Source organism: Neophocaena asiaeorientalis, unplaced genomic scaffold (assembly GCF_003031525.2).
Source record: "Neophocaena asiaeorientalis asiaeorientalis breed wild unplaced genomic scaffold, Neophocaena_asiaeorientalis_V1.1 scaffold171, whole genome shotgun sequence".
Lineage (NCBI taxonomy): Eukaryota > Metazoa > Chordata > Mammalia > Artiodactyla > Phocoenidae > Neophocaena > Neophocaena asiaeorientalis.
In genome coordinates this window covers 13,307,418-13,332,015 of record NW_020174013.1, presented here as the reverse complement: position 1 = coordinate 13,332,015, position 24,598 = coordinate 13,307,418, and the positions used below count along the sequence as shown (strand labels likewise).

Genomic DNA, 24,598 nt, shown 5'->3' with positions numbered 1-24,598 from the left:
TTAACCACAAATCAGACAATGTCCATTTTTTTAAAAAAATTGGAGCTTGAGACATAAGTTTATATTTAGTTGTTCTAAAAAGCAAATTGTAATAATTTCTACATGCTGGGAAGGGTTCTCTTGTAATATTAGATCCCAATACCGACTTGTTGACAGTGTCAAGTGTTAATCAGTGAGTAGGCTGTCCTCTTATGTGATTCCCCCGTATGCTCCTGTTTTATAATCCTGCCGGTTTCCCCTACTCCAATCATAAAAGTCTGAACTGGGAGTAAATATTTCTGACCAACACAAACTGAGCTAATCAAATTTCATCCCCTCTGGGGAATTCAGGACTTGAACGAAATTACTTTGAGTCTGGGGTTCGCTGTTGTTGAGTTATACGAGCGAGAGCGATACAACCCTATACGAGACCAAAACTATGAGGAACTTAGATCTTCCCCATGTTCCATCCTTTCCAAGACTTGATGGTTCAGTGATTCCTTCTATTCTGTAAACTACTTCCAAACTCTTTCTGATAAATTCTGTGTGTTTGCCTTAGGCTGGAGCTCTGCTGGTGTTGGGAAGGGAATAAAATCCTAAGGAATCTATTGTACAGAATAACTAACTTCTCTCCTATGTATCTAGAAAGGTGTTAGTTTTGTACCATCCTTGGGAGGCTTGAGAAAATAGTATTCAAAGCAGATGAGAAACCTGGTTTGAAAAATGCTGAGCTAGACAATGTTGATTTATGATGGTTTCAATACAGCTATGACAGATGGGATGTGGGGAGGTTATGGAAGAATCAGTCTGTAATTAATAATAATGATAATAATTCCATAATCATTATATTACTGATCCTTATTTTTAAAAAAATCTGAAGGTGTGGCATGACAGCATGACTATAGCCATTGTACTGAAGTAAGCTCAGACTCAACCACATTCACTTGCCTATGGTCATGTAGCACCAACCATTAAGTGGGAGAACTGAACTCAGGGTTCCTAATTCCAAACCAAGGGTTCTATCCATAGGAAAACACTAGTCATTATTGGTTTATCCTTTCATACATTAATTAGAGAAATATACCTGCTCCCAAATTAATTCATATAAACATATAGTAAGTAATACCAGCTTTCTCTTCAAATGTTTTATTATACTAAGAATTTCATTTATATGGAAAAGTACCTTAAATTTGGGAGAAAAAAAAAATTCATTACATTCTTTTAACACCCCAGCATATATTGGACCAAAAAGTCTGTTGAAGGTGTTCTTTTCTGGACTAAGGAAGAAAAGTGATCAGAATAGAAAGTTTATTTCTGATAGAGTGTGAACAGAACACCTTCCATGTTGCTTTGTTTTTCTTAAATTTTAAGTCCTTACAGTATAAGTGGAAAAGTAGATCTAGAAGCTCAGGGAGACAGAGGTTGCTATGGAAAGTTCCTTGTAAAAGCAGCAGCCATCAGAAACCTTTAAAGACACTTTAACTCTAGCATGTTGTATGATTTTGACAGCAGGAAAGCAGTAGAGTTTGGCACAGAGTTGAGCCTCAGTAAATGTTTATTGAGTGAATCAATGAAACAGTGGCTCAATGAATCAAGAATGTTATAGGGCCATAAAATTTTAGAATTGAAAGAAACACTGGAGATCACTTAGTCCAGCTATGTCACTTTGCCAGGGAAGAAAATAATGGTCCAGTGAGGCTAGCTGGAGTGGCCAAGGGCAGAGAGCTGAAAAGTGGCTGAGTGGAAACCAGCGCTCAACTCTCCTGATCCTTAGTGCGATGCTTTTTTCCCTTAGAGAATGAAAAATAAAAACAACACAAAAACCTCATGAAATCATTTTGCAAGTCATCAAGGTATAAACCTCTTCAAAAGGGTAAACCATCAATAAAGAGACATATTTTTCCTTCCTTTATGCCATTTGTAATACCTCCATCTCTTTCTTACTCCATGAACCTGAATTAACCAAAAATTTCCTAGAATTCGGGTGCTGGGCATAATGATATTCTGGTTATTAAATGATTAGGTAAAAAGCTGATTTTTTAAAAACTGCTGGACAGTCCTTTAAAATATGGTAGTTACTTTAATAATAACAATAATAATAACAGTTGATTGCCCACCATATGCCAGGTATTTCTTTATGCTCACGGCGGCATGCTGAGGATACGTTTTTCTCACAGAATTGTTAACTAAAGGCCCCTGACACGGAATTTAAGTAACCTCCACTATAAAGAAAATCTCTAGAAACGGGCCAGTTATGTTCCTCAGCACTTACTGGAAGACAGCAAAACTGATCTTTTGACCCCTCCTGATTCCTCCCTACCTCCCACCTTCCTTATCTACCTAAGCACTGGAGATGGGTGAGTGGGGCAGAAGAGTCAGTAGGTCATAGACCCCATGAAAATGTATTGTCCAAGGAGAAGTGTGCTTCCTTTACCCAAGGTAACCGGGAGAACAGACTGCTATAGAAGCGTGTGCAGTGCCTGTGTATGCCTGCAAAAGAGGAATGTCTGCATTCTGCATTCCTTGCACATGACAGTGTCTGCATCAGGTTTGCTGACCTGCCTCGTGCCTTTCTGAGGAGAGAAGGGGACTGGTACAGTGGACAGAGACCAAGGAATATAACCTATACTCTCAATGTCTGCTATAGCCAGGAGGCCTAGGATTCTATGGGTCATGCAGACACTCCACTTTAGTCTGGGGCTTGAGCCATCTGGCCAGTATCACTCACAAGAAGGTCATTTGCTGGGCTGCTGGGCCAGGGGATCACAGTAGCCAGATGCAGTGTGTTGGAACCAGAGGATGAAGCAGGTTGAGCCAGATGAATCTCTCTATCTCCACCACCCCACCCCTTAAATTATGTTTGGAAAATGCAGTGGGGAGGCCCTACAGAGCACTTAGGAATCTACCATTTGGAAGGCATCAGAGGTCAGTGAGGGTGAACCAAAGAAGCAGGTACAACCAACAGAAAGAGACTATAAGCATGGCCACTGTCCTGTTCTCTTCCTGTCGTTGACTCCATCCCGATAAAATGGAAGGGCCAGGTGTATATGACTCTATAGCCCTCATTCCTATGGTCTATAACTTTATAACTGTTAGTCTCATTGCTAGCACTTTCATGCATATCCAGAATCCAAACTCCACACAGAAACCAGACTTAACTTTTAAAAATGTAAATCAGAACTTGTCACTCTCCAGCTTCAGTACTCCAATGGCTTTCCATTGTACATGGAATAAAAGACACAGACGTAGAGAATGGACTTGAGGACACAGGGAGGGGGAATGGAAAGCTGGAACGAAGTGAGAGAGTGGCATGGACTTATATGTACATGGAATAAAATAGAAAAGTTTGACCAAGATGATGCCTGAATGAATTATTAATCTCCCTCTCAATTCCAGTTTGAGGACTGCTAGGTGCTTTACATGTGTGACTTTTGGATTCAATATTCTTTGCCTTAAGTTCAAAGACATGCCATGGGTTTCCAGCATCCTTTCTCTTCCCCTAGTGCAAAGCGTGGTACTGTAAAATCCAAGTGTTCTTAGTTTATACTGATCTTAGTATAAATGAGGATTGTTTATAAATACAGGATATCTATAAATCTGCTATAAATATCATTGTCTTCCTATAATTATGTATATAATAGTATATTTGCTATATATACATACATATAATTTATTTATTAGGTAATCATTAATTGACCCCAAAGGAATCATAAGTTCATATAGAGATTCTTTGCAAAGCCTAAATTCACCAAGCTATGTTTTTACTTTGGTTGTGTCACTGGTATCCTCCAGGTTAAAAGATGCTAGAGCCTAGTTGTCATAGGTTCAGCTGTGGGAGTTGAGCTGGAGGCAGGCCCAGAAATTGCGATATTGCACACCTGGTGAATGTTTGTTTCTGACTCTCCCTGTGTGTCGTATCATCTGTGCAGAACTGAATGGTCATCAGCCCGGTTAGGCATGGAGTGGCCTGTTTGGTTCCCAGCACCTGCAGTTATTGAAACAAATGCAAATCAGTTGCATAGTAGGATTGGAAAATTGCCATAGAGTGTTGGGCTATGTCCTATTTTTTTTTTTTTAATATGTTCAAGTTTAAGCTGCATTTAGTTTTTGGTAATGAATTAGAGGTTCATTTCATGGCAATACATAGGAAATAAGGAAGAACATGAGGTTGGAATAAAGAGGGCAAGAGTTATACATATTTTGATTCTACTCCAATTTTTTATGTGACCACAGTTTTATCTATTGAGGCCTCACTCTCTTCATCTAACAAATTCGAGCATTGTGCCAAATAATATCTAAGTCTTCTTTACCTTTCATATTTAATGACCTCACATATATTGTCATTAAGAGTGTGCCTATTTTGGGGGTTATCTGATGGATTCTTGGCAACTTACTTCTGGACTGGTTGCCTTGAGGTGTATCTAAAGTGAAATAAAACCTTGAAGAATGAATATTTTATGAAGCTTGATTTCTTGCTGCAAACAATAGAAGTTAGCCTCAGAATTTCTGTAGATTGAATCACATTTGGGAATTTTGGAATGATTTACAGCATTGCATCAGGTAGAAAATCCAAGGTAAGAGTGAACTACTCTCCCTTTAAAATAATGCTGTTTTTCCTTATAGTGATCAATTGATTGTTTTAATTTCTAAATTACAGAGGGTTTTGGCAAATAAAACTATGCTGTTTTCTGTTACACTGAGGGACTGAGAATTTAACCTGATGTGATTTTCAATAGGCAGACTTTCTTTTCCTGTTTTTCTAAACTTGCTTTACCTTTATAGTCAGAGAAAGCCAGGCATGTTATTTAATTTAATAATGTAAACTTCGGGGCTTCCCTGGTGGCGCAGTGGTTGAGAGTCCACCTGACGATGCAGGGGACATGGGTTCGTGTCCCCGTCTGGGAAGATCCCACATGCCATGGAGCGGCTGGGCCCATGAGCCATGGCCACCAAGCCTGCGTGTCCAGAGCCTGTGCTCTGCAACGGGAGAGGCCACAACAGTGAGAGGCCCACGTACCACAAAAAAAAAAAAAAAAAAAAGTAATAATGTAAACTTCTAGTGTGTACTTTTGTTTAGTCAAGGACATTTTCGGCACAATATTCTTGTGTATTTGACTTCTAGAGCAGTAAAACAAATGAAACAAGTCTCTTACTCAAGCGTTGTTTTTTGTTCACTTGCTTTTTTCACATGTTGATTTCAGTTTCTGGTTTGTGTTGAACACAATCTTAGAATATATTTTAAGATATAGTAAAACCTTATAAACCTGTGTGATTTGGGATTGTGTATATGAAATGCAAGATAATCAAGAACAATAATGTAGGTCAGGTTCTTGGCTTAGGAAAATGGCCTGACATTCTTCATGTAAGTGAGAATAGTGGGACTCCTCTCTGCCCATAGACATCATTGTCCTTAGGAACTAGGGCCATTCCCTTGCAGATCCTTCACTTAGTAAAGAAGTTCAGTGAAGCTGAAAATTGTGGAAACATAGGGTCAAATTAATGAGACTTTACCCCAAGCATAGGCAATGGGAAGGGGCATTATCCTGAGAATCAATTTCTGTGTGAACTTGGGGAGCCATTTAACCTTTCTTTGTGTAATATTCCTCTCTCTAAAGTAGAAGTCAGTAATTCTTGCTGTTGAAAAGGATCTGTTTTTTCATTCTTCCATCCAAAGATTGAGAACCTTCTGCCATATGCAATTATGTTTTTCAGTTATGTATTTCAGTAATGTTTAAGTTCTTTTTTTGATGAGTAATTTGTTTTCTGTCAAAGTGAATGTTCCACCTATGGATACCTCTCTTAGAAAGTCTTCATTATATTGAGAATATGTTTTCCCATACCTTTCATGCTTTGATTCTACTTACACCCCTGTTTCCATACAAAATGGAATTACTCTTCTAGGGGACATCCTTCCTGATGTTTCAAGATACTGTCATGTATCCCCTAAATTTTTTCTTTAGAGAGTTTTTAACACTACCTTATATAATCTAGAAGTCTTTTATCATCTTAGCGTATATCCAAACGTACTCCAGCTTGTCTAAATAGGAGTGTGATAACAGGCATGAGCTGCCTAGCACTAAAGCACAACACCGTCCCATCCCTCCTCTAAGAACTTTCATGAATGTAACCCGTGCATACCTGGGCTTTTTTGAATGTCTCTATCACACTGTTGATTCATGTTCTAAATCCTCTAAAGATTTGGCTTTGTTTGTTTTATCTGATGTGTCTTGTTTCCTATATACTCTTACTTGTTCAGTTGAGTAGTTTTAGACCTGAGAATAGAACTCAGGTTTATTCCCATTAAATTTAACTTTGTCAGAATCAGCTTATCTAGTCAGCATAACAAGAATTTGTACAATTTGGATTTTTTCATTGAAATTTCCTTCAGAAAATGAGATGAGCAAGAACTGTGTATTTTCATCTAAATTATTAGAGGGCTGAAAATTGAATAGGACTAATTCCAATGGCACTCTATTAGATCTCTTCCTCCAATTGTATTGCATAGGAAAGCAAATTAATATAGAATATTAGAAAAATGCTCCAAGCTTTTGAGCAGTTTATTTTTTAATTGTTTCTCTCATTCTATCATAGCATTTCTATGATGAATAATAGAGATTCCCTTTATCTTGACAATGATCCATTAATCAGCACATTTGGCTATGGTCCTTCAAACAATTATAATTATATCCATTGCAGCTTATATACTTTTTTCTAAATCCTATGAGGTCACTCTGGAGAGCAAATGATATTAAGGGATATTAATATGCATTGAAAAGTTTTTAAATGCTACATAACTGGTATTATTATTGTTGCTATTATTTTCATTTTTACTAATAAAAGTAACATTGATGGGAGTAGTGTCTTGCTCATATCAATCACCCTATGAATCAGAAAGAAAAGACTTTATCAGGTGAACTTGTTTTGTTCTCAATCATATAGATTATTTAAACTAGTATTTAAATTATTTTTTGAAATATAGTATAAATACTAAGATGTGCACGTATCATAAGTGTACAGCTATATGATTTTTTGCACTCTGATCACACCCATAACCAACACCAGATCCAGAACAGAACATTGCTAGCACCCAAAAAGTCCTCCTAACTAGTCCCTGCTTCATATCTACCAAAGGTAGCCATTACCTTGACTTACAACAGTAGAGATTAGTTTTTGCTTGTTTAAAAAAATTTTATATAACTGGAATCATAAGTATGTTCTCTTTTATGTGTGGAATTCTTTTTACTCAATGTTATTATTCTGAGATTTATCCATATTTTTGCACATAGTTGTAGATTATATGTTCTCATTGTTGTCTAATATTTCACTGTGTAACTATACCCCAATTTATTTATCCATTCTACTATTGATTGGCATTTCAGTGCTGTTCAGTTTGAGGTTATTATGCAGAGTGCTGCTGTAAACATTCTAGTATGTTATTCTGATGATCTTTTTGTCCATTTTGTTGGATGTATCCTTACAAGTGGGGGTTACTGGGTCATAAGGTAGGCAGGTGTTTAGCTTTAAAAGATATTGCTAATTTCAAAAAGCAGTTCTCACCAGCAATACATGAGAGTTCTAGTTGCTTCACATCCTCACTAACACTTTGTGCATTTTGTCTTTTTCATTTTATTCATTGTAGTGGAATGTATTGATATTTTATTGTGGTTTAGTTTGCATTTCTCTGAATACTAATAAAGTTGAACATCTTTCCATGTGGATATCCTTTTATCATGGATAAAAGTGTCTGTTCCTGTTGGTTTGGCTAGTTTTGTTTTTTTTTGTTTTTTTTTCCTGATTGATTTGTATAAGTTCTTTATGTATCCTGAATATAAGAATTTGTTGATATAAATGTTGCCGTGAATCTAATTTCTTTTTGATGTTTATTGTTTTAGAACATTCTAGAAATGCACAAGATATTTGGGACTTACATTTTAAAATGGACATAGACCCATTCTTTAGGTGTTCAACAGGAAAGCATAAATAACTCTTCACTATGCTGCTTGGTATTTGCATATGACATAGCAGAAAACAATGACAAAGACTGTATGGTAACAAATAATTGGAGGAATTGTAGTGCTCTTGAAGAAAGTAGAATGACTTATGTATTCTCACATAGTACACATATTCTTTCTTGAAAAAGAACATAGCAAAAAGATTTTCCCTGCTTAGATTCATGTCTCATTTATGGCCTTTTGAGGTAATGATATATTATACAGCGTGATTTTTTTCCAAAACTATGTGGTTGCATTTAATGCAAATTTAAATCATCTAAATTTGACATTAAACAATATAAAAGGAGTGATACATTTCCATTTTTAAGTAATAGGAATATGATGGCATGAAATGTCATCAATTCTCATATAACTTCACAGCTTTCCGTCTAGTGAACTGCAAACTCTATTTACTATTTTTTTCCTTTGGCTCTGCCACATTATCTGGCAAATAAATCCTTTGTCAAGATTTATTTTGAATAAATCATATTTGGAATGATGTGAAATCACTTAGATAAAATGCTACAGCCTTTTAACTAGATCAAACCTCTTCAAGCCCCCAAACTCTGTTATTTAGTATTTAAGGGTAGTCAGAGGCTGAATTCTAATCCTGCTTCTGTGGTTGGTGCACTTTCTGAATTTGACAGTCATTTAAACTCCATGGGCATCATTTTCTTAACAATGTAAATTAAAAGCTTGGGCTAGAAGAGGGTCTCTAAAACTCCCTTTGGCTCAGAGATCTGTACTGAGTATTCCTTGGGGATGAAAAATTTGCAAATATCATCTTCAGATAAGTGAATCTCAGTATATCTGAACCAGAATTCACCTGACTCCCTATCATCAAATGATCAGAACAGTGAGAAGAGAGAAATGAATTGAAGGGAATTGGGAATTGTATTTTTATTGACTATGGTAACAATTTTCTAAAGACTGACACCTTTATAATATGTGACGCTCCCACGGGCTCGCATAAGGCCAAATAGCGCTTATTGCCGTCAGTCGATTTTCAGCTCATCAGCACTCTCATTAGCATTGGATAAGAATTACTATTTTTCCATAGCTTTTACGAAGCCTGGAGTTTTTCTATCTTTTCATATCATTTTTTGTCAATTTCATGGCTATGAAATAGTTTCTGAATATAATTTGATTTTTGCCTTTCCCTGAAGACTCATAGAATTGAGCATCTTTTTATTTATTCATACAGCATATACCTGTTTTTCTATGAAATTACTATACATTTATTTTGCCCATTTTCCCATCGTTCATCTTGTTTTTCAAATCGAGTTATCAGAATGCTTTGCGAATCCTGTATTGTAGTCCTTTGTAGATTAATATGGTATGAAAATATTTTCTACCAACCTAATTTAGATTCTTACTCTCTTTATGGTATTATTGATGAACCATTAACTTGTGCATTAAATTAACTGCATTAATTTTAATGCAGTTGAATTTATCAATATTTTATTAGTGATTTTTGTGGCTATTTAATAAATCCTTCCATACTTCAGTATTGTAATTTCTTGTCTTACAAAAGTTTTACAGACTTACCTTACTAATTTATATCCTTAGTCCATGGAGAATTCATTTTTTGTAAACAAAATGATGTAAAGATCCAATTTCACTTTATTCATGTAGATAACCAGTTGTCCCAGCACCATTTATTGACTAACCTATACTTTGCTCACTTATTTGCAATGCCTGACCTGATATAAATCATTTTCATATATGCTTAAGAATATTTTTAGTTTGATTATTATCTTTATTCTCCCCCTTTTGTCTATCCTAATGCATTATCTTTATTATCATAATTCTCTAATAATTGTTCATCTTTACAGGAAAGTTCCTTAATCTTCTTTCTGTGGTGTATCTTGGCTATTTTGGGCTCTTTGTTTTTCTCATAGAACTTGTAGAATCAGCTTTTCGTATTCATTTTAAAAAATCATTGAGATTTTTACTGGAATTTCATTGAATCTATAGCTCTGTTTGTATGTTTAAAATATTGATTTTCCCTGGTACGTATAACCCTACGATCTTTCTGAAATATCTTCAACCCAACAGTTTTTTTTAAAGATAATTTTGGTCTTTCAGTGTATACAATTATATTTGCTAATATGATGTGGGTTTTTTCACTTATACCCTTGATAATGCTTATGTGTTTCTCTTGTCGTCCTACATTATCTAGGACTTTAAGCACAGTGTGTTGATAGTGGGCATCTGTGTTCTGTTTCTGATCTTAAAGAGAGCGTTCTAGATTTCACAGTGAAGTATGACATATGCTATTTGTTTTAAATCATTTATCACATTTATTACATTAGGCAGGCAAGGAGGAAGACATCTACCATTTCTAGTGCCCACCAACTTTGCCAGATGCCTGTACAGCATTATCTCATTATATCCTGAAAGACTGGTATCAGTAACCATTTTTAGAAACTGAGATTTAAAAAGATGCATAATTGCCCCCAGTGCAGTTAACAATTGGCCAGCTAGGATCTAAATTCATAGTTTAGCCTGCTTCTTTTTTTTTTTTCCTAGTATATCAGACATTTTAGTTGTGCTGGCTCCCAATATCAAGGCACTTGCCATATTGAACTGACCAGGGAAACAAACACCTAAACTGTAGACATTCAGAGACAAGGATTAGGTCAGTCTTGGTCACTCTGTTATCCCTAAAGACTAGCACTGGGCTTAACACTTGGGGGGATTTCAGCCAATATTTTGAGTGTTTGAATGGAAGGGACCCTCTAGTATGGATTGGGCTGTGCTTGGTGACTCTGCCTCAGAATGTGGTGGGTTGAGCCTGACCACTAGACTTCACTAATAGTTTACTAGTAGGCAGTGACTCTCCCTCAAGGATTCACTCTCTTGTGAAAGTTCTTAGGTGCTCACAGTCTTACTCAGTGCCATGTCTTGTTTACCTGTAGCTGCTTATGGTACTTTCTGTATCCAGAGAGTCAGGTCATTGGGCCTTGATGAGCTGAGACCTTGATTTGAGCTCTGATGCAAAGGCATGAGTTATTAGATTATTGAATGACAATACTCCTGAGGTAAAATCCTATTGCCAGGATAAGAGTGAGACCCCTGTTAGTATATGAACTCTCCAGTGGGCATAGTAGAGATGCTGTATTACCAGGGAAACAGGTTAAGATTCTCTAGTATCACTTATAATTCTATGTTTATAGTTTATCGGAAGCTGAGTCCAAACCATACTGTCTCATTTTTCTTGGTACAACGCCATCATTGCCTAGAAAGTTGAGGGAGCTTTTGGCTTCTACTCTTTTTTTGGTTAAACTCGTTTAATTATTGGGAAAAGACTGCTCTTTCCAAATAGCCACATTTCTGTTTGATCTAACATTTTGTGGGATCTACATTGTTACTCCTAAATGTAGTAAAGACTGAGATATATAGACGATGTTGAGACTTCATTTACATGCTGTCCCCCTGAGGATGCCCTGGATTTCCAGTCTCATAAAAGCCAGCCCTACCATCTGCTTGGTGAGATCAGGGAATGAACCAACGATCCAGCTAATACCATTAAGCCTTCTATCACTGCCACCTCCACCCAGGGAGAAAAAATGCACTTGCTCTATAGGAAATCTATTTACTTCCAGACCAAATTCTATTATTTTTTCTTTGCTTTCCCCTCATCAGATAATCTGTTATGGTTTCTCAGTGGTGGAAATATTTGGCTCTTCACTGAGAAGATCTTTGAATATAAATGCCTCACTGAAAATTAAAATAACGCCTCAGTTGGATGGAGAGAATGTTGTAAACACATTGGAATCCATTGTTGCCAGCAGAGTAGAACCATCCAATATGTATTTATGGTACCTGACTCGTGCCCTCAAGATATCACAGAGCTACTTTCTCTGATCAGAGCTCTTGCAGTGATACTTAAAAATGCATTGAATTTTCACGAATGTCAGCTTTAGCTATTGCAGTTGATGGCCCAAGAGCTGAGGTTTATTAAAAATATACTGCCACCTACAGTACTATTTAACTCTCTTTGACAGGGCTCTTGTCATGAATGTTAACTAGACAGAGTTAATTTGGGGGCTGATTAGTTATTGTTTCTGTGAAGATTTGCTAATTTACATAGTATGTTTCTTTACTTACGCATGTATGTATCTGTTTTCCTCTAGGAAAAGAAGAATACATTGCCACTTTCAAGGGATCTGAATACTTCTGCTACGACTTGTCTCAAAACCCCATTCAAAGCAGCAGCGATGAAATAACTCTGTCCTTTAAAACCCTTCAGAGGAATGGACTGATGCTTCACACTGGGAAATCAGCTGATTATGTCAATCTCGCCCTGAAAAATGGAGCTGTCTCTCTGGTCATTAATTTGGGATCAGGGGCCTTTGAAGCACTAGTGGAGCCCGTGAATGGAAAGTTTAATGATAATGCCTGGCATGATGTGAAAGTCACCAGGAATCTGCGTCAGGTAACAGCGCAGTGGATAAGAGAGTAACTGGCTTTGTTTCTCGCTACAGCTGTGTGTGTGGTACTTGAAAACCCTAACAACATGATACAGGGCTCCTCAGAGTGGCTTACAAATTAGCTCTTTCTTCTTCTGAGATGAATCTTCCTGCCATACTTGAGCAGGGGCATATCTAGAAAGTTCCAGGGGCCTAAAGGCTATTTTGACACAGCGACATATGACAGTTTCCCAGAGGGCTGCAAGGTTATCCCTGCGACCTGCCCTTCCTGTGATGTGTGTGATTCTGTTGTGTTTTTAGTTTTTTTGTTTATTTGATTTTAAATTATAGTTTTCATGGTGATCATTTGGAAGCATGCACATTGGGGTCATTAAATCACAGTTCCTTTTTTGTCGTTAAAAAAAAAAAATCCAACAACAGTGTGTTTGTGATTTGGGAATGTATCAGTCCCTACTCCCTCCCCACCCCAAACTCTGAAATGAGGACAAGAAGAGTCCCTGAGGGGGAAAAATGACTTTGGGGGTTTCCACATCTCCTGAAGAGTCTGTTTATGAAGATATTTTTACTTTTAGCACAGACACTTATGTTAAATCCCAAATGTCTCTGGAGAGGCCAGTTCATCTTCTAGATGCCCATTTCTATTTGATTGTATTTAAAAAAAATTCTTCCAAGTGTCTACATGTTAGGAAAATATCAATTTTTCAGTAAATCTATGGGTCCCCATATACTGTATGCTTTTAACTGAGACATATTATTACAGTATATATATATATATATATATACACAGATGAAAATGAATAGATTGTCCTTTTATACTGAACATGATAAGTTTTGATTATTATTTGAAATTTTATCATATTACAGCGTACCATTCTGTTAAGTGTTGACAGTGACTAATTTTTCTGCAGTACCTGCTGATCTCAAACTAATATCCTTAACATACTTGTTGTTTCTCTGAACAGTTGCAGAATGACCGGATTGTCTCTGGTTTTCCTTTACTAAAACAGCCCTCTCTTTCTGAGCTGTTAACTGTCTAACCTTTTCTTTCCCACTTCTGAAAGGCTTAAACTATCCAAGCTAGAGAAGCAAACAGGAATTTTAGGAGTGCAGATTTAGTCTAGCTGAGGCAGAAAAGTAAAAATGAAGGATTTCCTGAGACCCTCCAAGACCTTTCAGAGGCCTTAGTGTCATGGGAGGGGCCCTGCATGCTTCACACCTGCCTTGGGGGATAGTTGCCCACCATTGGGGTAGCTGTAGACCACGGATTTCCTATGAGTGTGTCTCTTTGGTTTTCCCTTTTTATTTTTCTCTCAGATTTGCACCAAGAGGCCGAAGGCTCATTTGAGAGAAGCACAGAAGGAAGGGTGGGGCTTGAGGAGCCTACTTTCTAGATTTGCCTTTGCTCAGGTTACAAACCAAACTGTGAATTGGTAGCTCAAAGGAAACTGCAGTTATACAGCCGGGGTGCATGTGTGGCAGGACAGATTAAAAACAAATCCATTCTACTCATTCTATGTGTCAGGATCTTTGCTTTGTTTCATTGCAGTAAACTGTGACCCTAAAGTCCATCAATATGACCGAAGGAAGTTTTGGAGTTGAGCAGAAGTCCCTGTATGCTGTAAAATTGAGTAGTAGGGCAATGCCAACCGATTCCTATGAATTTGCTGGGACTGGGGTGGGCCAGGGTTGGGGAGGGATCGCTTATGGGCAAAAGGCGGCAGTGGTCAGCTGATGAGCTTTAGGCCTTTGAATCCCTTTTAGACTTTTTCAATGTCTGTCAGATGTACTCAGGGAGACAAAGGAACATTGCCATATGTCTGTTTCTGTCTCATAGCAAGTTACGAACAGTACTGGCAGGAAAAATATTACCTCTGTGGGAGGCCTATTTGTTAGTCTGCTTTTTTCTTGTAAAATTTTTTTGCCCTTTTTCTATGTTACTAACATGCTTAATAACTAACATGTCATTCATGGAATGTTTCATTCTACTAACCGTTACCTGAATCAAAAAATGTACTAACATGGTAGAGACCATCATATTTTTTAAGTAACGATCGTTATTCTGTTCACAGTTTTTAATTTCCTTTCTCCCCCCTTCTCCACAAAGCACTCAGGCATTGGACACGCTATGGTAAACAAACTACATTGTTCGGTAGATATCATTCTAATTGTTTCTTATTTTGGGTTTGCCGTGTGTTTTCTTTCTTTCTTTTAACTGTAGACATCATTAACAAAAGAGGAACTGCGGTTGGTACTCTTCTGCTTACTTTGACCTCCTTCTTTTCATCTGTTGTTGACCTTCTTATTTTTTACCTGTTCCTGTCAACTTCTGTTTTCCAACTCACCTGTAGGGGCATCGTTAACGTTTCGAACGTTTTGCATCCAGCTGTGGTTAACACGGGATAAGACAAAATGGTGGCTGGCCCGAGTGACCGCAAGCTCAGCCAGTCTCGAACCATTCATGACGCATGGCATGCACCCTTGATTTGGGAATGCTGGAGATGCCACACCCACTCATCTTTCCGTCATCACAGAGCAGTTGTGTTTTCCTTTGGTTCTCCCCGTTTTCTTTCCTTTCCTTTCTGAACGGTACTGTCCCTCCTGCATGTGCACATCAGCGTGTGCTGCTTCCACTGGTTGTTTTGTTTCCCCTCGCCTTTGGCATGGACGTAGGCACTTGCATGCTGGACAGCTGCTGCTCAATAGTGCAAACAGTGACGTTGCTGGAAAGAGCTTGCGCCTTTTCTGTTAACAAGGTGCACGTTGTGATTAGTTAATAACAGACGACTAAACTTTGCTAATATGTACTACCAGCAAAACTAACCTAGGAAGCATTTTACTAACACCATTTTTGTGTCTGCTAAATAACTTTTGAGTTGCCGTAGGGATGATGCTGACACTTGTTCAATAATCAGTTAACTCTCTAACTAGTTTAGATCTCTTAGGGCTAGTTGCATAGAATCGGAGAATAAACCTCTAACAGACATGAAAATGGGTTCCGCCATAGGTCTAAAAATAAAAACCAAACAAACAGAAAAAAAAAAACAAAAACCAAAACGCAAAATGAAAAACTAAAACAAAACAAAACACAAAACAGGCATATCCCAGGATTACAGTATCTAGGTCTGAGTATAGCGTGTCCTTTCCCTGTGCTTTGTTATCTAGGTGACAATATCAGTGGATGGGATTCTTACCACAACGGGCTACACGCAAGAAGATTATACCATGCTGGGGTCTGATGACTTTTTCTATGTTGGAGGCAGTCCCAGCACAGCAGACCTTCCCGGGTCACCAGTCAGTAACAACTTTATGGGCTGTCTCAAAGAGGTAAATATCACCGTCACCGGAATCATTCCTAATTCATGACCTCATCATTTCAGATCCAGACTGAAAGCGCCTTTGCTGAAGACCCAGAGTTTGTGGTGTCAGGGGGCACAACCTTAAATGCAGTATTCCACTGTTGTTCATATAGGACTGGGGGGATGGGGGCAACTCATAGAACATTATCAAGGAATTAAGTTCCTCTTCTTTACAGTCTGTAAGTAATTCACAATTATGATTTGCAGGGGGCAGTTGTATATTAGCTATAAAAGAAAGTCAAACACAAAGAAATATTGGGTCTAGAGTTAAGCCAAACACCTTGCTCATTTCTACTTAAATGCCTTAGGTGTTATATATACAGCAGAGACTTATTTGACCATTACAGGAAAGAAGAAGAAAAAAATAGACTATGAGAGACCAAATGCAAAAAAAACAAGGTGAATCTATATGGTGAAACAATTTTGTTCCTAGATTTTAAGTATGTTCTGAAGGAAGTAAAGATGTTTCATTTGTGATCCAATGAGGTCACTTGATATTTACTTGAGTGAAGCTATCAGGCTAAAAGATACCAAGAATTTCATCCCTCATTCCCAGCTGTCATTGTTGGTTGTAACTTTTGATGGGCTCGGGACTTGTTGGGGTATGGGAAGAAAAAGATCAGGAAGATCTTTGGATTTCAACTTGTATGAATATTTTTCCATAATAGCTGCCTGTTTTCATTCAGACACAACCCAGTTTCTCTTGGCTGCTAGAACCAGAAGTTCCTCTTGCATTATATGGCTGTAGTTTAATGGTACAGACCTCTAAAATATAAAATTTAATAACTTTGAATTTATTAATGATTAGCCATAGGTGGTGTTGGTAAGCAGTGATGTACTTTGGTTTATTTATTTATTTATTTATTGGAGCATAGCTGCTTTACAATGTTGTGTCAGTTTCTGCTGTACAGCAAAATGAATCAGTTATACATATATCCCTTCTTTTTTGGATTTGGTTTCTTTTAAAGAAAATATTGTAATCATATAAACTCGATTCAAGTAAGCACCAGTGAAAAACAATCCATGCTTGAATTATCCTTACCTGTTTTTCATTTATGTAAATATACTGGATGTTGCATTGCCCAGTATGTGAATGTATATGGAAGAGTCCTAAAAAGGATTCGAAAACGCTATAGTTTTAACAAATACAAGGAGATGCAGTTCTGAAAGGCTGAATCTAACTATGCTTTGTGGTGGAAGGGATTGATTGCCTCCCAGAGAATAACTTTTACTTTTTACAGATACATAACGTGACCCAGGACTGTGCTAAGCTCTGTGAGCATTATAAAATCCTAATAATTATGATCATTGTTATAACAGTAGGCATTTTCTGAGCTCTTATTTTGTGCCTAATGCAATACTAAGAGCTTTGCAGGAATCTCCACAATATATGAAATAATTATCTGCACTTTTCAGACAAGGAAACTGAGGTTTGGAGAGGTAAGTTTCTCGAGCAGGGTCTCACGGCTAAGAAGTCTGCAAGCCTAGAGCATGATCGTGGCAGTCTGAATTCAGAGACTTGTGTGCTCTTAGCCACCGTAATACACAGTGTTCTAACAGAATGTTTGTTAGAAGATTGTGTAAGCCCTCAATTCTGTTACAAACAGAAACAACTTTTAGAAACGTAAACTAGACATTTCTGTGTGGTACAGTTATGCATATTTGAGTACAAAAGAGAGTGAATGAGTGGGGATCTAGTAGACAAGGAAGATACCCAGAAGAGTCAGGATGTGAGCATCTTGAAGGATAATTATGAGCCGGGGATGGAGGACATGTTTCAGGTTGGGGAGAAGCATGGTGAAAACATAGTTAGATTTCACAAAATGATGCCTGAAGCCCTTTCTGGTGATAGGAATTGGGGTGGGGGCAGAATCACACCCCCAGTCATCCACACCATTTCCTCACTTTCACTGTGAACAGATCAACCTACGGTCGCCCCTAGGCCCTGCTTTATCTACAGAAAGTTAATCTTGCTGTGGACTGGAAAAAGGAAAGGGAATCCAAGGATCTCGAGCAGAAACTGGAATCTAGCTAAAGAGCCCTTTTGGGTATCCTGTAAAAACATGAGAGTTTCTGCAGTGATCACCCAAGTTCAGCTGCGCCTCACTGTCTTCTGAGTTCAGGTTGGGTGAGGCAACTTTCAGTGTGTGTGAATCTTCAGTGGATTGCCTTAATCCAAATTTACAGTTTCAGATTGAACTGTACTTCAGATTAATATCTTTAATATTTAAGTGTTAATGAGAAGTTGAGACGCTTTAGAACTCATCTCTTTTTTTAAAATTAGACTATACTTGACTTACAATTTTATATTAGTTTTAAGTACAGCATAGTGATTCAGTATTTTTGCAGATTATACTCCATTATTGATTATTACAAATAATGGCTATAATTCCCTGTGCTATATCCTTGTTGCTTATGTATTTTATATTTATCTTTTTAATTGGTCTTTCAACCATAAAAACCAAGTCAGGTGATTTTCCATTTATTTGGCAACTACTGAGTCCAAACAATGAGGATTCACTCAAGTTATTGTCTCTGTAGGTTCTGGATAGATATCACTCATCTTACCAATAGGACACTTCCTATATCTCTCTCTTCCACAGCCTGGGGTATGTGTCTGGAGCAAGTCTTGCCAGTGTTTTACTGATGTATAATCTCTTACACTTTATTTCCTCCTGACACACTAGAGTGGGAGGCTACGGGCACAATCAGCCTATAAATCAAAACACACTTTACTTGGAGAGGTTTTGGAAGGTTCATAGTTTCCATCCAAGTCTGAGTTACTATCTATTTAGAATGCCCTGCTCTTCCTACTACTGAAATGAAATTGTGACAAAGTAGCATAGATTTTGAATCAAATCACCTTATTTCAGATAGGTGAGCTCTGTAGAATTGCTGAAAAGAGAGAAACATACCCATGTTCATTCTCACCACATCCCTCTTAAGCCCATGTGAACCTTCCTTAACTCTTATCTCAGGCTTTCTGCCCTCAGGCATGTTATATAAAATCTTATTTATGATTTCATCTATGGCTCATAACATTTTTATATTCAGTCTAGTATGTGATCTCCCTTAGGATGACCAGTCCTGGGGGAGATACTCGTAACACTATGTCTGAAGTCATAGAAGAAATTTTGGAGTGTTAAAATAGGAAGAATCCTGGAAGTCATTCTTCAAGTCCAACCTCCTTATTTTGGAAATGGGAAAACAGACCTAGAGGTTATCTGTCCCACCGAAGAGCAATGAAGGGGTAACAGGATAAAAACACAGAATATTGTCAGATAAAATATAATACTTGAATGACATTATAAACAGTGGCACTCAAGATACAAAACTAGAGACAGCCTACCGCTCTCACTAATTCACATCTTCATTTTTTAAAGATTAAAGTAAAAAAAAAAAATTACTCTACATAATGAAACAACCCATAATCTAGTGTTTATTAGAAGCATTTAGCAGTTAGGGCTCTCCCTACCTGGCATTTGATAATGCTTATTTGAAATAAGACTTGGCTTGCAAGGAGAGCAGCCAACCCTCATTAAGAAATTTTTTTTTTAGTGATTAACAAATTTCAAAATAAAGTAAAATTATTTCAACAGAATTTGGCAAAACTTAACCTGAACTTCATATATTACTTCATTCAAACCGAGAGGGAGCTTTGAATGGCCAAGAAATTATAATAAGGGCATCAAAGTAGTTTTTTAAAAAGTATTTATATTTTCATCATAAATAAAAAGACTTTGGAGAAATGTTTGAGGTTACTGGAAATGACTTTCAAGGGTATAAATTTGAGAAAAGTTACAGGAGAAATTGTAAATAATAAATTACCATTATATACAGCCCACATGTATGAAATTCCTAGAGGATAATAGATCTTTGAAAATATGCTTTTTTTTTTGCGGTACGCGGGCCTCTCACCGTTGCGCCCTCTCCCGTTGTGGAGAACAGACTCCGGACGTGCAGGCTCAGCGGCCATGGCCCACGGGCCCAGCCGCTCCGCGGCATGTGGGATCCTCCTGGACCAGGGCACGAGCCTGCGTCCCCTGCATCGGCAGGCGGACTCCCAACCACTGCGCCACCAGGGAAGCCCTGAAAATATGCTTTTTACATTTGATTTTTACAAAAGCATTACTAATCATGCTTGGACAGAAGCATTTGTTTATATTCTTTGCATTTTGTATACCACTGAATAAAACCTGAAATATATGTTGCTTAAGAAGATCACTTAAAATCAAATTTAATTTTTCCAGCAAGCAGTTTTTTGAGTGATCGCTACAACAGGAGAGGGAATTAGAAGATGCCGTAGAAAGTTAAATCATGGCGTCTAAGGGAGATGTTTGGAGTCTATTTGAGGACACCTACTGCCCTGCCCATTCACCTTAAACAACTTGGAAAGCACTTTTTTTTTTTTTTTTTGCTCTAAAAGTATTACAGTCGATTCCTAAGGTTCCCATGAAAGGTTTTTGTTTGTTTGTTTTTTAACATTCAAAGATAGGTGGCAAACTCACTAATATGTGCTTCTATCCCAATATTTTGACCACGAGGGCTTCTGCAGTTAATGACTTACAAGGAAGGGTTGTGCTGCTCCCTCATTAATCTTGCCTCAGAATCTCCTTGGGCTATTATGCATTTCTTAGCCTCTTTGTGCCTCCAGAATGCTTTGAAACACCTATTTCCCTCCTGCAGAGTGAACATTATTCTACATAGTTTGTTGGTAGGGAAATGAAACTGAAAGGGGAGGAAAGGATTGTACTGGATAAAACAACCTAGAATGCTTTATTGGAAGTTTTTTTGTAACCATGTGTACTTGCTGGAGTTTTACAGTCAGTTGTGCGAGTAGAGACACTGCCTGTGTGAGGAAATTTAGAATGCTACCACTAAAAGTTGCTTGGGATGAGCCTAAGGAAGGATTCTAGAAAAATAAATAAGTGAAATGCTAGGGCGAATTAAATCCCTACTGAAAATTTCATCAACCTAATTAGATCAGCGCTGCCTTTAATTACATTGAGAAACTTTTAGCACTAAAAATCTGGAAGAAGCTATGAAGTGGATGAGGTTCAGAAAATACCCTCTTATGTAAACATTTTCACCCACTGTGAAGAAATAGTTGATACCTGCATGTAATCAGCATGGTCCTCTCTGCCATTTGCAGTGGCATCGCTGTAATTCACACAATGTACCAGGAAAAAGGTGCAATATTTCCTTTACGCAAATACCTCTTAATTCCTGTCTTACTTCTTGTGGACAACAGAGAACGTTAGAAGATTGTGAAGGCTTCTCAATTTATCCCCTTCTATGGTAGAACCAGCTCATCAAATGTGGGTTCCCAGGTGTCCTTCTGTTCTTATTTCCCTCACTACTCAGAGTAGAGTTCTTTACATATAAGAATAAAAATCCATGGCAGAATTTGCATTTTAAGTTATTTTTCCAATTTTAAAATAAAAGGCTTTGTTGGAAAAGGCTGTTGGAAAGATTTGACCTCAAGGAAACTTTGGAGGGTAAGGAGATCTTCACTGATAATCATGCAACTTGGGAAGAGGGAGGACTTCTTTATCTGGGAGAACGTCCTCATAGGGGTTCCAAAGTCATGATTAAACACGTTTCTCCCAGGTTTTCATTTCCTCCAGACTCTTCCTTGTTGGGGTCCCTGATACCTGTAGATAGTTTCTGCCTTTCCTGTCTTATTACATTGTCACAGTCTATATATTGATAAGTAGCATTTTCCAATGCATTTATGTTAACCTTTCCACATGTCTCATTCATTCTTTTGGAAAGAGAGTTGCTGTTTGCATTCCCATCTCACTTCCTCCTAGCCATTTTCCATACATATCCGCATGTTTTTACTCACCATATTATTACATAGCTAAGGAAGATAAATTCTACCTTAATTATGTTTGGCAAAATGTCCTCAAGTTAACTAACCATTTTAAGATAGATTTTACTAATGTTCCCCAAATAATAGACTGTACAAAAATACAAAGGAATTCCTGTAACACAAGGACTCACACATTGTCTCTGGGCTGCCTTCCTAGAGGTAGGGTCTTGGTTTAGTGACTTGTAAGAGAGCTTAGTTTAGCCTAGATGAAGAGGAGGCAAACTGACTTACAGTGTTGGGCAAAAATTCTAGTCTAGAAAGAAAATAAGTTTCTCCACCTGAAAGAAAAAAACCACATAAGATGGCAGTTTGCTTTTAAAACTTTAACAAGAAAGCAAGATGGAGTTTGTGGGAATGTCAAAGAATTTGACAAATTCTTATGTACCATTAACCTGATTTATTATAAGCCCTGCCTGATGTCTTTCAGATCTTGGAAATACTGAAATGTGTTTCAACTCTTCTGCTGTAATAAATTGTTGGCACTAAAATGCAGACAGAGGTCAATTACCCTTGCCTCCTTTCATTTTCAAGACAGAAGACCACAGCTTCTTTTAAGTCAGAAATCCCCCTTTCCTTTTTAAGGATGTCTTTTCAAGAACCCCTGTGAGATAATAGTAATAACCTAAGTTGAGTACTTTTCCTAGTTAGAGCGCATTGCCTGAATGAGCTCATCTAAACATACTCTAGTGATATAAACTCGGTGGTACCTAATTGTGGCTAGGATTATACAAGGCATTCTACAAAGGGATGCTAAAAGTCACAGCTATTATAAAAGGGTAAGAAGAGTTGGTATATTTCAGAATAGTAATAATAACATATTAAGCATTTCCTATTTCTCATGTGATTTCTACAACACCCAGTGAGTTACCCCATTGTACCTAGGGCACAATCAGCAGAGCAGCACAGCAAACATAACAATTTACTCCTAAAAAATAAATTAATGAAACTTTGTGAAATAATTAGATATTCAGTATTTCAAACATGGCAGCAAGGTAATCATGGAAGACAAACACCATTTTTTTGCGTGTGTGTGGTGGACTTAATGGCATTTTATCTTAGGTTTTGCTTTTATTAAATTGCCTGGAGGGGTGCACTGTCTTTTTTTTCCAGTGCTTTGTATGTTCCAAAGTAATTCTCTGAGCATCTCACAAGTTACATACTAGCAGTATCCCTATTTGACAAATGACATGGAGACAGGAGAAGTTAGGTAACTGGCTAGGAGAAAACAATCACTAAGTAGCAGAGCCAAGATCTGAATCTTAACTAATCTGACCACAGAACTCTTGCCTTTAACAGCTACTCTATGTTGCTTCCTTTACTCATAATATAATCTTGCTTCTATTTCCTTGTTCTCAATATTTTTAGTAAAGTATAATTAAATGAAATGAACTTTATAGGAACCTTGAGGAGAAAGAGAACACAAAAATGCAGCCTAGATTAATAGGATGTTGCAGAAGGAGGTGTCTAAGTGGGAGGGGAAAGAGCAGGAAATATTTCGTGGATGCCCAGTTACACGTGAGCTTCCAGTGGGGATTTTTCTCTTACTGTTCTAACTGGTACTGGAATGTCACCTCTGTGAACTGCTTCTCTGCTCTGTAAGTCTGTATCCCTTCCTCCTCTAAGGGTGTAAAAAAGATAATAATGCTTGTCATAAATTTCTGTACTCTGTAGCCAACTGTATGAACAGGGATACACAAAAAAAAACACATTTGGAAGTACTTTCTAGATTTCTACAAAGTATTGGCTTCATAGATTGCTAAGGGTACATTTCCTTCTGTGCCTTGTAGCCTTGGGGACAAGGGAAATAAGCAATTAGGGCAGAAACCAGGCATTTTGCCATAGGCACTCCTCTTCGAGATTGGGTTCAGGAAGTCCCATCTGCTCAGGTCCCCAAGGAAGTGGAACTCAGGTCTTTAGTCTCCAGAGTATCTGGTGAGTTCTTGTCTGGAATGCAGCTTTTTGAACTTAGCAACCTCCCTTCCAGGGGACCCACAGATTTCTATTTCCCATCATATTCGGCAGATGCCCCATAGCCTGGAACTATATCAGCAGTTGACATAATGCATTGCAGTGCTTTCAGATATCAAGCTAGCATAACATGGTTTGGTAGGGGTTTCAATGACATTTTAAGGAATTGATGCATATTATAGAATATGACATTTTCTAGCCCAGCAGAAAGCAGTAATGAATAATGTCTAAGACTTAACATTTCCTCTTAATTTCAGCACCCACTGGAGTACCCTGTTTAAATTGTTCCATTCACTTAGGTATGTGTGCATTCAATGAGTCAACATTAATCAATACCTACTGTGTGCTAGACTCTGTACTACACACTGGGGACACACAGATAAATAACACACCTAGGAATCTGGAAGGAGAGCCTGACAAACAGAAAATTAAAATACAGGTTCTTTAAATGAGATATTGAAAATTACTCTAAAAATGCAGCAGAAGCTGTCATTAATTCTGCCAGCAGAAATCTATAATACTTTCAAAGAGAAGGTGACAAAGTAATCTGAGTTATCCTCTCTGTCTCTCTTCGCTCAGCTCTATAATGGGTATGATATTACGTGGGATTAAAGTTCTGCTCTCAGAATTTGAAAAGAATAGGAAAGATGAAATGATATGAAGGATTCGAAAACACATTACAAAGAAGAAGAAAAGCTCCACAGAAATGCAAGCTTGTACTTTACTGAGTTTGAGCCATATTTTAAAAATCTGATCTCTATCCAAAACAAAGTGAATATTTTGGTCTTCATGTTGATTTCTATTATGAGACGATATACTCTCGTCTTAGTTCTTTGGATCAAGTGCTGTGTTTGGAAGAAAATTATTCCTGTACACCATAATTGGCCTTTGTTTCAGGAGAATTATCACTATTGAAACACATTTAAAACAAATTCATTACTTTAAAATGAAAATAATTCTGTTATCATTCACAAGCATGTGATTTTAAATAAT

At 37.5% G+C, this 24,598-nt stretch overlaps 1 protein-coding gene across 17 annotated transcripts in view; it reads left to right on the top strand.

Annotated features, from left to right (window-relative positions):
* The window catches only part of NRXN1 (neurexin 1), a 1,113,124-nt gene that overhangs the window by 410,609 nt on the left and 677,917 nt on the right, over positions 1-24,598 (top strand). For 7 of the 17 annotated variants that reach the window (XM_024753585.1, XM_024753584.1, XM_024753583.1 and 4 more), the window contains 2 exons: positions 12,110-12,411; positions 15,569-15,730. In XM_024753585.1, coding sequence (XP_024609353.1) covers positions 12,110-12,411; positions 15,569-15,730 — 464 coding nt within the window. Of the gene's footprint in view, positions 1-1,390; positions 1,401-12,109; positions 12,412-14,510; positions 14,556-15,568; positions 15,731-24,598 lie in introns of all 17 variants that reach the window. The other 10 variants (XM_024753575.1, XM_024753574.1, XM_024753577.1 and 7 more) reach the window with 3 other exon arrangements.